At 44.2% G+C, this 15,187-nt stretch overlaps 1 protein-coding gene across 3 annotated transcripts in view; it reads right to left on the reverse strand.

The window, feature by feature from the left end:
* MAML3 (mastermind like transcriptional coactivator 3) overlaps positions 1-14,880 on the reverse strand; it is a 267,035-nt gene extending 252,155 nt beyond the window's left edge. For 2 of the 3 annotated variants that reach the window (XM_052815812.1, XM_052815802.1), the window contains exon 1: positions 758-2,439. In XM_052815812.1, coding sequence (XP_052671772.1) covers positions 758-1,207 — 450 coding nt within the window. In that variant the 5' untranslated portion in view covers positions 1,208-2,439. Of the gene's footprint in view, positions 1-757; positions 2,440-14,766 lie in introns of those variants that run through there. The other variant, XM_052815822.1, reaches the window with a different exon arrangement.
* Between the last annotated feature and the right edge of the window lie 307 nt (positions 14,881-15,187).

Raw genomic sequence — 15,187 nt, forward strand, 5'->3', positions numbered from 1 at the left:
GCTATAAATAAGGCTCAGACGGAGCACGGGGCCCGGCTCCCCCCCCCACCTCCTTTTATTATTCATCATCGGTGCAGCCTGGGAGTGGGAAACCCCGCTTCCTACTTGCCGCTACGCTCCTACCGGCTCAGCCCCCGCCCCCTTCCCCCCCCCCCCCCCGCTCCTCGCTAAGCTCCTTAAAACCCAAGGAAACTTTAGGAAGCGATTCAGCTCGCGTGGGGAGCCGGGCTCCTGCACGCCGGGGCGGCCCAAGGCGAGAAACCTGCCCAACTTTTCCTCCTGCCGTCACCCCGGCCCGCGGAGCCAACTTCCACCCTCCTCCGCGGCGGGATTTAAAAAGACAGCCGGCATAAGGCGCACGGCCGCGTAGCCGCACGCCCCGTCCCCGCGGAAAAAGCCGCGGCGAAACACGCACGCACACAAAACCCTCCTCCGGCTTTCGGCAGCCCACGGCGCACGCCCGGCACCGCTCCTTCCCTCTTCCCCCGGGGTAGCTCTTCCCTTCTGAAAGAGACGGGGGAAAAAGTTTGTCCGCTCCCCCCCCCCCCCCCCGCCCCTGCCCGTGAGAAGTTGCGAAGCCAGCCGGTAGCCCCCCCCCCTCCAGCCCCCCGCGGCCCTGCCACCGCCAAAGTTGAGCCGAGCCCCGTCCCCCTCCGGAAAACAACGGGGGCGACCTCCAGCTCATCCCGGCGAGAGACCCGGAGCGGACAGCTACCCCCCCCCCCCCGCCCCCCATCCCCGGCCCGCATCCCCTTACCATGATCAGCGTGTGGTTCCTCTGCTCCGCCGTGGCAGGCTCGGCATCTTGCTGCTGTTTGCTCTGCTGCTGCTGCTGCTGCTTGCTGCCGCCGCCGGTGCCCGTCTTCTTGGCCCTCTGCTCCAGGGTCCGCTGGTAGAGGCTCACGGTGTCCCTGCGCTCCAGCTCCAGCTGCTCCGCCTGGGCTTGCTGGTACCTGCTCTCGCAGTTGACATGGTGCCGCCGGCAGCCCTCGATGCGCTGCCTCAGCCGCTCCACCACCGTGCTGTGCTTGGGAATGCCGCCGCTATTAGCGTTATTGTTACCGGCGGCGGCGGCAGGAGGACCGTGGGGAGTGCTGTTAACCCCGATACCGGCACCGCCGGCCCCGCTGAGGCTGCTGTTCAGGTTATTGTTGATGCAGATACTGCTGCCATTCGCGGCGGCAGCGGGGGCTGCAAAATCCCCCATCCTCTTCCCCGCGCACACTATTTTGGAAGAACTTTTTATCCTACCCTTCACACACACACAGTCTCCTCCGGGGTCCTGATGGGATACTTTTTAGAGAACCGGGGGGGGGGGGGGGGGGGAGGGGGCACCACCATGTATCAGGGAAACAGCGATCCCAAGCAAATGTTTCTCTTTCCCCCCAGCCAATCCCTCTCGAGAAGCTCCAAAACATTAAAGGGGGGGGGGGGGGGGGGAGGGAAATAAAGAGAGAAGGTGCTAAAAGGTTATCACCAGCAACACAACCAACACACACACGCACACACGGAAAAAAAAAAAAAAAAAGCACAACAAACTAAGCAGCAGCAATTCGGGTAGCAAACTCCAGGAGATATCAGACCAGTTCCTTTCCTCCTTTTTCTTTTTTATAATCCATTATTTCAAAATAGATTCCGTGAGATTTCCGGAGGTTTTGCCAAAAGCCTTCTCTCCCCATGTATAAAGAGAAACACGCGCGCCCCTCCACATGCACACACATACACACCCCCCCCCGCTCACACGCACGTTCGCACACACACATCCAAGCACAAGCACACGCTGGGCACACGCGGCACACTCACTCGCACTCCCCGGCATCAAAAGACAGGCAAAGCCGCTTTCTTATTGTATTTTCCTTCTAGAAAAAAGTTTTGGTGTTTATGCCGCACCGTGTTCGCAAAGTACTTTGGCTGCTCGGTTGCATTTCAACAGGAACCTAAATAGCAAATCCTCGGGCTGGGGGAAGTAAACACATGAACAATCCGGGCCGAGCTGGAAAAAAAAAAAGTAGAGCTCTGAAGTCTTTGCAAAACGCCGAGCTGATAACAGCCTGACGCTTTGCTCTGCTTTGCTTGCTGCTGCTCCTCCTGCCACCATCACAATGATCAAATGCTCTCCTCCTCCACCTCCTCCTCCTCCATGCCAGCGGAGTGATATCAGGACAGGAGCGCTCAGTAAACACCGCAGCAGCAGCACCAGCGGCGGCGGCGGCAGCGGCGGCGGCGGCAGCTCCTCCAGGCCGTGAGGCAGACCCGGGGACAAGGTGCAAAACCCGGCACGGACGTCGCCCAGCAGGAGCGGACATGGCCCTTCCCTCCCCCCCCCCCTCCCCGGCGCCCGCCGCTGCGCTCACGCCCGGCAGCGGCGCGGGTTGCCCGCAGGGGCGGGCACGGCGGGGCGGGGGGGGTTGCACGGCGGCGCGGAGCGGGGGCCGCCACCTGCCGCCCCCCTCCCCCCCCCGCCCGCCGCCCCGGGGCGCCCCCCCCCCGGCCTCCCGCTGCCGCGCTGGGGCTCCCTGCGCCGCCCCGTCCTCTGCGCGGGGGCGGGCGGGCGGACGGACGGGGCGGGCAGCCCGGGGGTCGTGGAGGGTGGGCGGGGGGGGGGGGGAGCAGGGGGCAGCGGCCGTGCTCAGCCCCGGCTTGTCGGGGAGGCGCTGGGGCCGGTGGCGGCGGCAGCGCGGGGAGAGCAACGGGAGGCGGCGCTGGACGGGTCCGCGGGTCCCCCCCCCCCCCCCCGCACCCCGCGGCGGAGCGGCGTGTGCCGCGTTTCCCTTCTGTGTCAACTGTTGCATAATGAATGCGAACGGAGCGCGGAGCCCTGTGCCGCCCAGACACGGGGCTGAACTTTCTATTTTAAACAACAGAAGAAACATGACACGTTGGGCAGGAACATTTTTCCAAGCCGACGGTGGCTGCCTCCATATAGAGCGCGGGTGATTAATGGATCAGGAATAACATCCCGGGAACCTAGTTTTAAACCATTTTGCAGACAAAGCTATTGCACGCACAGTTCTAATTGATTGTTATTTTTCCAACTAGTATGCACTTCCAATTCCCATTTTTTTTTTTTTTACTATACCTATATAAAACAGAATTATCTCAGAGAGACACCCTTGTTCTCTAACAAGCAGCTGGAAATAAAGAAAATTGGGAACTCATACATTAGTCATGAGATCTGATTTAAACCGTCTTCATTTCTGCCATTGCAGATTAGCATAGGATACTATTTCTAAGCTACTGACAGTGGTAAAGAGCTGTCTTTGTCTTCTTTAAGTGCTCAGCAATATGAAATTTGGGGTTATTTTCATTCCTATTGCAACAATTCCTGACTATGTTGAGATGGAAATTAATAGTGGACAAATAAAATTAGCAATTAGCACCTTCCCTGCGTCGGGACTAACGAGCATGTCTCCAACATCCCCCCCGCCCCCCCCCCTTAAAACTTTTCTTTAGTACCAGTTTGAGAACCAAAGTGAAGCTACTCACTGTTCTTTGTGATCACCAATTACTACTTTATCACAAAACAAACAGGGAAAAATTACAGCTCTGCTCAGAAGCAGCCTAAGAGGGAGGGGGAAACTGCAAATCCTGCGTCATTTACGAAGATCGGTATCTGGGTATTAATTTGGAGCCGGGGGATGTGCCGGAAGCTCTTCAGTAACTATTCCTCTCCATCCGACTCCACAAGACGAGTATTATTTGGTTGTACGGGAATATATAGGAGAAGACTGAATGTAAGAAGTGAGGGGGGGGGAAGGAGGAGGGGGCTTTCTTGTTTGGGGTTGGTCTTTTTTTTTTTTTCTGATTGATTGTTTGTTTTTTAATTCAAATGGAAAGTGTCAGCAGGCCAGAAAGGGAGACAGCTGTGAATTAGGTTGAACTTCGAAAAAGTACTTTTTGGACTCCTCCGCAGTGCCCCCTGCAGCCCGCCAGCCTGCATGCTGCCAGCCTTGCCCAAAAGGATGTGCAGACACAAAGACCACCAAGTCCGCAAAAAGATAGAAACGTTTCTTATACCCATAGGGTCAGAAATACATGTAAAAGCAGTGGCTTTGTTTTGGTTTTTTTTTTACAGTCTGCTTTTTGGTGCATTTGGCAGAAGTTGTCTTCTTGTCCTACGACTACCATTTTTCAATCTATATGGAGTCACACAAACGTACCTTAACTTTCCGTATATCACTTTGGCAGCAAACATGGTATTTTTTTAAGTGCATGCTGGATTGTTACAGAATTAAATTCCAGCCCATTAAAAATTTAGGAATTTTTCATCTCTCAGCTACGTGCCTTCGTTCTGTCAGGCTGCACAGCCCAGGGGTGGTGAGTCGAGGAACAAAGTTTTATAGTAACGAACCTGTGCTTAGTGTGAGAAGTTTTGCAAACAGAGCAATCAGCAGTTTTGTGAAAAAGCATCTGAATACATTCTAAAAACAGTTGATTCTGATCAAAAGATATTTCTCAATTGGCTGAGGTTAAACCAAAGCTGAGCAAGTACGTATCCGCCAACTTCTCTAATCATTTTAACAGCAACAGTGGTGATACTTGCATTATTCTATAGTACAACCTTTTGTAAGATAAAGCACTATCCCCTATATCTAAAAACTAGCAATAGAATCAGCATTCATTAAAAATGTTGGTCTACAGCCGTCATCCAGAGCTAACTCAAAATTTTCATCCAACGGGAGAGTTTTCTTTTAAAGCCAAGTATTGAGTGGCAATTGTAAAATAGCATAATAGAGATAAGATTTCACAGTTCATTTTTGCATCACTTTTAAGGATACTTAAACAATTACCAGCTTCTGAAAAACTAAGGCCAAAATGAGCTATTTAGGGAACTATTTAAATTCTGTTTTTATGAAGGACAACAATCCTGCTAAGCCACTGAGTCTGAATAAATAAGAACGGGAACCCCCCCTCAGACTATAGCCTGGGCAACGCAAGAAATAGAGAGATCTCAGCGTTGTTCTACTACTGATTATTGTCATTAAAACAGATGTTCTTCACAACCTTGACCAGACAACTCTGTTCTGCGATCAGACACAAGCACAGATTCACTCGTGACAGAGGTGTGCACTTACATTTATGACCACGGACTTATGCACACTCATCTCTTATGTAGTAATTTATACAAATGTGTGTATTTGCTCTATACCTTTTTTTTTTCCTCCTGCACATCAGCTTTAGAAAACTGTCTTCACAACTGGAATTTCAAAAGAATCAAATATATCAGAATTCTAAGTGATGTAAGATGAACTTGCTGATGCCAGCAGTTGAACACTAATGCCTACCGGTATCAGCTGACAGGACACTAATTACTAGTTACAGGAGATGATTGCTTGGTAAAGGATCTATTCAGTGAGTTACGATTTTGAAAAATTATAAAGTACAGGCCTGATCTGTGAAAAGATACGCGGTATGAAAATACAGCATACGTTCTCAAGATGATTATCATGACAGAGATCTGTCTAATTAGGAAGAATCTATTTTAATGCTAAGATATGAAAGAGCCCAGCTGGGAGAGGAATTTAGAGGAAGACACAGAAACATGACTGTTAAGCTGACAGCAAGTGCAGCCTAAGCATGTTCCAATGACAGCTTCTAAAAAAAAAATTCATCTCAGCATTTAATCAATAGTGGTTTCAGAACAAGTACAGCCTTACAGATAATCTAGCTAGTCATATTAGTGGGAGGAGCTCCATAAATAATATAGAAGATATGCCTTTGCAGAGCAACATACTGAAACCACTTTCCTTTTGTCAGCTGAGCTAGGGGTCATCCAGCAGAGGGGCAACATTAAAAATATCACCGTGAGGATAAATACGAATCCCACTCTATTAGAAACCACACTTCAGTTCCTGGTGCTGCCAGTCAGGTTGGAAACTGCAATCGTTGCGGCAGCAAGTTTCACACTGTCTTGGGCAACGGATTAACCTTCAGAGTGGCCGCCTGGGTAGAAACCTTTCTGAAAGCTCCTACTATAATTAAATGGTTTATGTCTAAATTGATGGATGACATGGTGACACAGGCATCTGCTGGAAGGCGAACCTAGAGTCAACCACGCAGCGTGTTCACTGAATATAACTTTGAAAACCAGCTAACAGACACTTTTTGGGTCTGCAAGAAGCAGCTTTCTTACACAGCAAAAAGGGTTTCAGAAGATTTCTGCTGAAGGTTCTCTTGGATACAGTGCTATCTAACTGAGCAAATCAGATGTACTTCAGTTACTACCACAAGCTATTTAAGTGCATGTTGCCTAATACATCCGTAGTCAAAAAAGAATAATAATGTCATTTGGAGAGTAGTTAAAGCAAAGCCGTATAGTTGAGGGCTGACTGAAAACAAAAAACCCCACAACCTCCATGAATGTATCTGTGAAATCCAACTACAGCATGGCAAAAATTCTCATGACAGCTGGGGTGGCCATGAGCTACGGCTGTCAGAACATCCAGAGCTGTAGGAATTCTTCAAGGGATGAACTGAGTCTGGAGCAAACAAAGTTGCTCTAAATAGTTAAGGAAAAAGTCATCAAAGCCGCAAAGGAACAGAAGAACAAAACAACGAAGGTAGGACAGGGAAGCAACAAAGAAAATCAGGAAGCGAGTTAAAATTGCAAAAGTCAGAGCTTTAAGGCATTGCAGGAAGTGGAGTGATCATTATGTGTAAATACAAACAAAACCAAAACACCCTGAAAACTACACACTCTAAAGCCTATACATTTCAAGTTGTAGAACATGGGGAATCCAAGTCAGAATTTTTACAACATCTTCCCAGTTGTGAAGAACACTGAAGGCTCCAATGCAGCAAGGTATTATAGCAGGACAGGCACATGGATTGAGACACACACATACCCAAGTACTCTACTGAATCAGGGCTGGAAAAACATGGGGAAGGAATGCAAAAATGTGTACTCGTTCTCTCCTGTTCTGGTTACAGATAGGTCACAACAAGAACATTTAAAAAAAAAAAAAAAGTGAATGCCATGAATTGGCCTTGTCACCCACACACTATCCTGTCAGATTAATGTTATTGAAATATATCCTAGTTTAGGAAGCAGAATTCAGATAATTAATCCCGATGTACCACAGTATGTCTTTCTGTTATTTTGAAAATCTGGTTCTGGAGCTAACAGCTGTAGGAGATATCCATGCAGAGAGCTAGCAGAGAGCTTGAAGCGGGGAAAGGAAAATCGTTGCTCGGGCACAGGCCCCATCTAAGCCTTTGATCTGTCACACTGATCTCAAGAGAATAACCGGGTTGTAATGGAGGAGGCAGGGGAGGGGAGGGGAGAGAGCAAGAAGAAAGGCCACTAGGAAAAATCCCAGAGAGATGCTTCTGGAGGTTCTTTGCAGCTTACACTAGAAATATACATGAAGGAACCTAAATTTCTTTAGCCATTCTTATACTGAGTAGCCCACTGCTTCTCAGTAAAGACTGCCTCATTTCCATTTAGCTTGAATTAACAGGGCAACAAACAAAAAATCCCCCATCAATAAAATCAAATGCAAACTTTGGTGATGAGGAAGCAGCTGGGGGATTTTTTTTAATTTTTTTTTTTTCTCTCCAAGGCAATTGCTGTTTAGATGCCAGCCATTTATATGAATTTCACAGTGAACATGATCACTTTGAATTTTCTGAGCCAGAAGAGAGCCTGAACTTATCGAAAACTATCGTTCATCCCCCTTCATATGGGAGACTGATGATTGTTCTGCGATCCTTGCACAATCAATCAAGTTTAATATTCAAATAAGAACATTTTTATAAGTTCTAAAATTACAGGGAAACAGAAATAAAGGGTCATTTTCCACAGCGGTAATTTTTTGTAAGATACTTGTAAGTTCAATCTTCAAGATAGAGAAACACGGTATCTTTCTCCCCATGCCAATGTGCTGACTGACACCACCATTGTTTCATTGAAACTGCTGTAGTTTACAATCTACAAATATACATGTATACCGCTTACATTTACAAACCTGTATTAAAAATACATCACTGAGGTTGCAGTCTTGCAGTCAATGAGTTTAAAACCACCAAAATCAAAGCGCTCGTGCAATCTTTATTTGGCTTCCTTGCGCAATCCACAGTATGATGAAGTCTTCAAATACAGCCTTACACACTATTTTTCCACAGGATGTTTGCTTCATCTACACAGAATTGTCAGTGCTCACCACTGAGCAGCTAGTTAATAATTTTTTGTTGTTGTTGTTCTACATATCACCTCATGTCTATTTACTAATTCAAACCCTGTTCACAGACATTCATTTCCCCAGAATGGCCACCACGACTGCTCCTGAGTGTTTCACATGTACCAATAAACTGATTTTCCCAACTCATTGCAAGTGAGAGGACAGTGCTCTTACGTTAGAGACTGGAAACTGAAGCAAAGAAATTAAGCTTAAAAGGTTTTGCTAAGATGTCCATTTGAGCTGATTTTTTAAAAAATACTTCAACAATTTAAAGTACACGGTGTTTTATAAGAGCAGCCCACATCAGCTTCAGTTGAATCTGTAGGTGCATTAGCATTTCTGCTAGCCAGAACCCCCTTCTCAAGTCAGGTATGTGGAAAATGAGGAATGCAATTAGTGACCATCTGCAAGAAGCAGGGTTTATGTGAACTCAGTAGCATCACTTAAGACAGCTCAAACATTTCATCTCAAACACATACAGTTCAGTAAATTACAGGCAAAACCAGAAATCAGATCTTATAGGAAAGAAAGTATTACATGCTGGTTTTCAGTAATATTTGAAAAGAAATCTTTTTGTCCCACTTTTTCTGTAGACACACCTTTCAAATAGCCTTTGCTGAAGCAAACTCAAAACATGCTGGGTTTAGAAAGCACTGCTCAGGGCACGTTTACCTGAAACCAGAAAATGCTAAAGAGGTAAGACATTAAAATAACATGAAAATCCCTAAAAGATTACAGAAAAGATCCCTGTTCATGCTTGGTCATATTAACCAAAATACAAACCCCAGTAACTACTAGCTACATTAAAAACCAAGCCTGCATTCAGGCTATTTCCAGAGTCACTAAAGTTACTAGACGACATTCATCAGAAGTCTAGGACGCCTCCCATCTTAGCTCAGGCTTGCAGTTAACTAATGGTTTACAGCAAACAACAGCTGATTAGATTCCAGTTAGACAGAGAAAAAAAATCCTTTTCATAGTAGGAATAGTGAGACTTTAAATAGATTACTTATGGAGGCTGTTGAGTCTCCATCATTGAAAGCTTTAGGAACAGGTTAGACGAATTTGTCAGTGAGGACATAAATGCAATTGATTTTGCCATGAACAGGGCGATGGATTAGGTGACTTCCTAGAATTCCTTCCAGTCCTAACTTTTCATAACATTACCATTATTTAGGGAGCTCAAAAGTTATAAATATATTTAAGCTGTTAATAACTTCATTTATTTAATTCTGACTTTGGTGTACAATGAGAAGGTTACATAGGAACTTACGCTTCAGTTCAGACCACAGGTCCATCTAGCACAGAGCTTTATCTCCCACAGTAACCATGGCAGTGGACACTCAGGAAAAGTAAGAACAGGGTAAGCATATCCTGCCTCCCAGCCTTCAAACACTTTCAAGTTAGGTTATGTGATTTATTCTAGTTAGGAGACTCTACAGCATCTCTTCCACATTTTTTTTTCTAGTCTCTCCTTGCACCTCTATAAACTCCTTGATCCAGAATGTCATTTGAGGAGGAGTACCACAGGACCACATAGGTTGTCTGAAGAACTGGTTCCTCTGGTTTGTTCTGAATGAAGCTCTTACTAACTTCTTCTGATATCCCTCATGCTTGTATTAGAAAAGAGAGTGAAAAGCCAATCCCACTCCACTTCTTTCCAGACCTCTCAGTTCTGCAGACCACTTCTTACATTCCCCCTGTGTCATGCTTTTTTTCTAAATCAAGATTCTTGGCTATTCAATGGATGGAGTTCCTTGCATGTTGTAATGGAAGTCACAGTACACCTCTGATTACCCTTGCCATCTCTGAATAGTTTTCAGTTCTAGTATGTCCTGTCCGAGATAAATGGACCAGAACTGCATGCAGTATTCAAGTGTGTAACCCTTGGATTTTTACAGTAGCATATGGACTTGAACAGTAAGCATAATGATCCTTTCTGGTTTGTTCTCTATTTGCTTCTTAATCATGCCTAACCATTTTTTTTTTTCTTCAACTACTACCACGTGATATTTTCATGGAACTGTCTGCCATAACCCAAAGGTCTTGCTCCTGAAGACCTCTGGGCCAGCTTAGAAATGATCCAAGATGTGAAGATAGGATTATTCTTCCCTAAATGTATCACTTTACAATTATCTACACTGAATTGCACCTATCATTTTATTGTACAGTCAATCTTTCTGCAAGCTCTGCAGTCTCCCTTGTCCTTGCTACCTTACATAACCTCCTATCATCAAAGCAAAGCTTTGTCACCTCACTGATCACTTCCCTTCTCCAGGTCATTTAAGAATGTATTGAATGGTACAGGTCCCAGGATAGACACCATGTGGAATTTCAGTGGTGATCTCCCTCCTGTGCGAGAACTGACCATTTACTTCCATCCAATGATGGTCTACCCTCTGTTGACATCTTTTACATCATATTGTCATCCATTCCGGTGCCTTCCTTCTTATGCCAGTGACATTCTTGTGTTGCCTGGTTTTCCTAAAACGCTTTGATAAAAAGTTCTGTCAACAGTCTTTTGGAAATCCAAGTTGACTGTATCAGTCAGATGATCCTCATCTACATATCACTGACCCCTTCAAAGAACGCTGAGAGCTTTGTTAACTCTCACTGATTAGATAATATTTATTCAGGTAGATACTAATTCTCTCTCTTATTGCATCATCTACTCATTCACTTGGAACAGATGTCAAATTTTAGTTTGCTGGACACCCTTGGAACCTTTCTTAATGACTGACATCACATTTGACACCTTCTGATTTTCATATACTGAGGAATATTGAAAAGACAGGTTACATGCTGCTATTAGTAGATACTTCATCCCTGAGTTCTCTTAGAATTCTTGGGTGAATCCTTCAGATCCTGGAGATTCATCTGTATTCATCTGCCTTTTGTACCATTGCCTCTTCCAGATACTTCAATTTCAGAGACATTCTCTGCCAAGTTCCCTGAATGCCCCAAAAGGGCTCTGGAAGGACAATTTCCCTGATTTCTTCCACAGTGAACAATGACGCAAACGGTTCAGCTTCTCTCCAGATACTTGGTCCTCCCTGAGAGTTCATTTTATACCCTCATCATATTCAGACTCACTGACAATGTTTTTTCCCTCCTGATGTGTTGGAAGAAGGATGTTGAACTATTTTTGATTCTTTTAGCTAGTTAGGTCTCAGACTCATCTTTGGTCTGCCTAATAATAATTTTAATAGTATATCTGTCAGTGTTTATGACACTTTTTGGTTTGGTTTTTTTTTCATTTAGATGTGTCTTTAGCTTTTGGAAGGACACCGTCTTCTTTCTAACAGCCTCTCTGCTGTTTGGCCACGACTGCTTCTTTTTACTTTCTCAGGCACGTCCAGTAAATCACTTGCATTGGCATTGTGCTTCCTCTTTGGTGTCCTTCTATAGTCATCCTGCCCCCTGTACGGATTTAATTGTCTTGGGTGCCAATCTTTGTTTATTCTTAGTAAACTTTCTCATTTTTACATAGTTCCCCATGTTGAAATGAACACAACAGTGGCGGGCATTTTGGCCTCTATTGCTCCCCAAGGATATTGAATCCAAGAGTTTTATGTCATTCTTAAAGAGCAGTCTTAATGTTCAGCAAGATATATATGCATATATGGATAGATATACATATGTATGTGTGTGCGTGTATATATATGTATTCATTATATATAATTGTGCAAATTGCGATATAGGGCAGATGTGGCTGGTAAACTGAGAAGCAACTGTGAAAGGACTTCTGGTTCTTCCTGGATATAACCAGACATAAGTGAGGGTTCATTGGGATCTGATCTCATTTCTGAGTTTGCCTGAAACATACGCTGATAATAATTAGTATTTATTGCATGTAGCTCTCAAACCCTTCTAAGCATCATTATCTCTCTTTGCAGAGCAATTATGAGCCACAGAACAGTGAAGTTACAAAAGACAGTACCTATGTTTCTTCATTTCACTCTGCTACCTATATTGGTATGTCCTTTATTTACTAGGAACCAGTAACTTTGTGAACTATTGGGGGCATTGCTTTCAAATCATGCTATTATAATTGTAGTTGATTTTATGTGGTAAACGTGCCCAGAGAAGGTGTTTGCATCCTTATTTTCAGTCCCTCTTTTGTCTGCATACAACAAATATTTGTGTTGTAGCAATATAACATAGCATGATTTTCATGCGATAGATATTTTAAGGTAACTTGTTAGTTTCTTAAGCTTGGTTTGCATTTCATAGCTCAACAAGGCATTCTGATTGAATAAGGTGATACAGACACAAAGCCCATGTTGTTGGGGCTTTGAGCTCATGGATGTTCCCATGATTTGTGTGGTACATATTCTAGAGAAATCTGGCACTACAGACCAAGAGTACCAAAGCACCATCTTTGCATAGGAACACAGTCTATAAACAATACCCCATAAAACAGGAAATAAATAACAGCATTTTTTAGCTTTTCCATGGTATAGCATTGAAACCTATGTGTGTAGATTTTTTTTGCTTAATTCTTGTCCTATGAGATGTACAGTCATTCCTTTTCCACTTCGCTTTTCTGACACCCATTTATTCTATTAATCTATGTTACTCATCCAGAACTCAGTAAAAAAGTTCCTTAGTTTTGCATGTCTCGCTCACAGGGAGATAACCTGCTAGCACAATAATTTTGCATATTGGTCTATACTGATCTAGGGTCTCCACCATTTTTTCACAGTAACTTGCATATTGGTATTTTAAGTTCCAGGTCCGTACACTGACCACAGTTTAACCTGCGGGGTAAAGTTACTTGCTCCACTAGCCAAGCAATTTGTCTTGTCAAGACCTGCAAATGTGTCCTGGTTTCAGCTGGGATAGAGTTAATTGCCTTCCTAGTAGCTGGTACAGTGCTATGTTCTGGGTTCAGTATGAGAAGAATGTTGATAACACACTGATGTTTTCAGTTGTTGCTAAGTAATGTTTAGTCTAAAGTCAAGGATTTTTCAGCTTCTGATGCCCAGCCAGCAAGAAGGCTGGAGGGGCACAAGAAGTTGGGAGGGGACACAGCCAGGGCAGCTGACCCAAACTGGCCAAAGGGGTGTTCCATACGATAGGACGTCATGCCCAGTATATAAACTGGGGAGAGTTGGGGGGATATCACTGCTCGGGGACTAACTGGGCATCGATTGGCGGGTGGTGAGCAATTGCATTGTGCATCATTTGTATATTCCAATCCTTTTATTATTACTAATGTAATTTTATTAGTTTCTTATTAGTTTCATTATTAGTTTCTTCTTTTCTATTAAACTGTTCTTACCTCAACCCACAAGTTTTACTTCTCCTCCCAATTTTCTCCCCCATCCCCCTGGGGGGCGGGGGGGGGGAAGTGAGTGAGTGGCTGCGTGGTGCTTAGTTGCTGGCTGGGGTTAAAACATGACAAAATGATAGAATATAGGAAGGTAGTAAGTACCTTATCATTACAGGTTTGGTGGGGTTTTTTTGAATCCACGTTTCCATTCTGCAAAAGGAAACAGATTCTGCCTCAGCTAGTACGGCAGCAGAAGCTCGATGCTTTTTTCTCAGAATTGACTGCCGTCAGCCATTGTTAATTACCAGTTAAAACAGGGTCACAGACTGTACTTCCACAGACAAGAAAAAGCTGAACTGTACACTACCCAGTGGGTAATATTTATCAGCCCTTCCAGTAATCTCACACACTAGATGTAGTTTTATTTAGTAATGCTTTGATGCCAAGTCAAGCTCTGTGTTGCATATCAACTCAAGCTGGAATACCCGGAAATTACTCCTTTGAACTCCATCTTACCAGTTTTGTCCCAAGTATAGCTACGCACATTGCCAGCTGCAAAAAAAAAGGCTTTCTTTGGTGGGGTTTCTTTGGTGTTTAATAGCATGCTGCTGCTTCTAATTTCTATGTCAGTGTCACACCATTCAGTTGCTGTACAGATTAGGTACCTTTATGTGCATACAGGCATCTCATGATCCATGAAAATTAATCAAGTTGAATATTGTGTTTATGAAAGCACCTAACTTTGTGCAGATAGGAAAAAACCAAGAGACCTGAAGAATATAGAGTATCATTCCATAAACAGCAAAGATACTGAATCAGCAGAGTTAATTATTCTTCCACTGTCCACATAATTTTGTTACTAAACAAACAGTCCATTAGAATGTATACTAGCTCTACAGACTTATTTATTTGTACATGGTTCTTCGGTAGGGTTTTATAGCAGTAACACTGAGAAGCCAAAAACTGGATACACAGTTTCCCCATTTTTGTGTCTCGTGACTCAGAAAGAAGACTGTCATCTCTCCCACATTGCCTGGTACAGTAACTTGATTGGAATTTCATCTCCAAGACACAGTAACAATAGAAGTTTGGTACTCTACCAATATTTAAAATTCTCTTACAGTCATTGCTAATTTACTGATTCTTAGCTCTGCTGAATCAGCATCACTGAAAGCAATGTCTCCCCTTAATCACTGACAGAAAGCAGTGCCTCTGCAAGGGCAGAGTCAACAAAGAACAGGATTAGGGTAGACTGAGAGTAGCTGTATCAACTCCTGTACAATCGTTTTAAAATTATCTAAAATCACTAACCTTTCACTTCTGGAGCATGAGGTTCAATTCTGTATTTAGCCATGCATGAAAATGCGTTCAGCAATCTTGGTTTAGCCTCCACAGAATCATTCATGTAATTTGCCACGATTGGCAGATTTTGCTGTGGAGAAAGAGTGAATATGAATTAGAAAATAAAAGTGAGGTTTTGTCAGGTTGAAAAATCAAACATCGATAAATCTGCATGTCAGTATCACAGAGGACAAATTCAGATCTGAAAGCTTGGACCTTCATGCAACCCTCACATGGACAGAGTAAAAAATGGAAAAGAAGGCAGGATCTACTGTAAGCACCCACGTAGCAGTCATCATGGCATCAACAGAGCAGTCACTGAAACAGTACTGTGAGTAGGATGGTTGCACACCAGTGGAATACTCCTGAACTCTACTCCTCAAAATGCGTG

Source organism: Harpia harpyja, chromosome 2 (genome assembly GCF_026419915.1).
Source record: "Harpia harpyja isolate bHarHar1 chromosome 2, bHarHar1 primary haplotype, whole genome shotgun sequence".
In the NCBI taxonomy this organism is placed as follows: Eukaryota; Metazoa; Chordata; class Aves; order Accipitriformes; family Accipitridae; genus Harpia; species Harpia harpyja.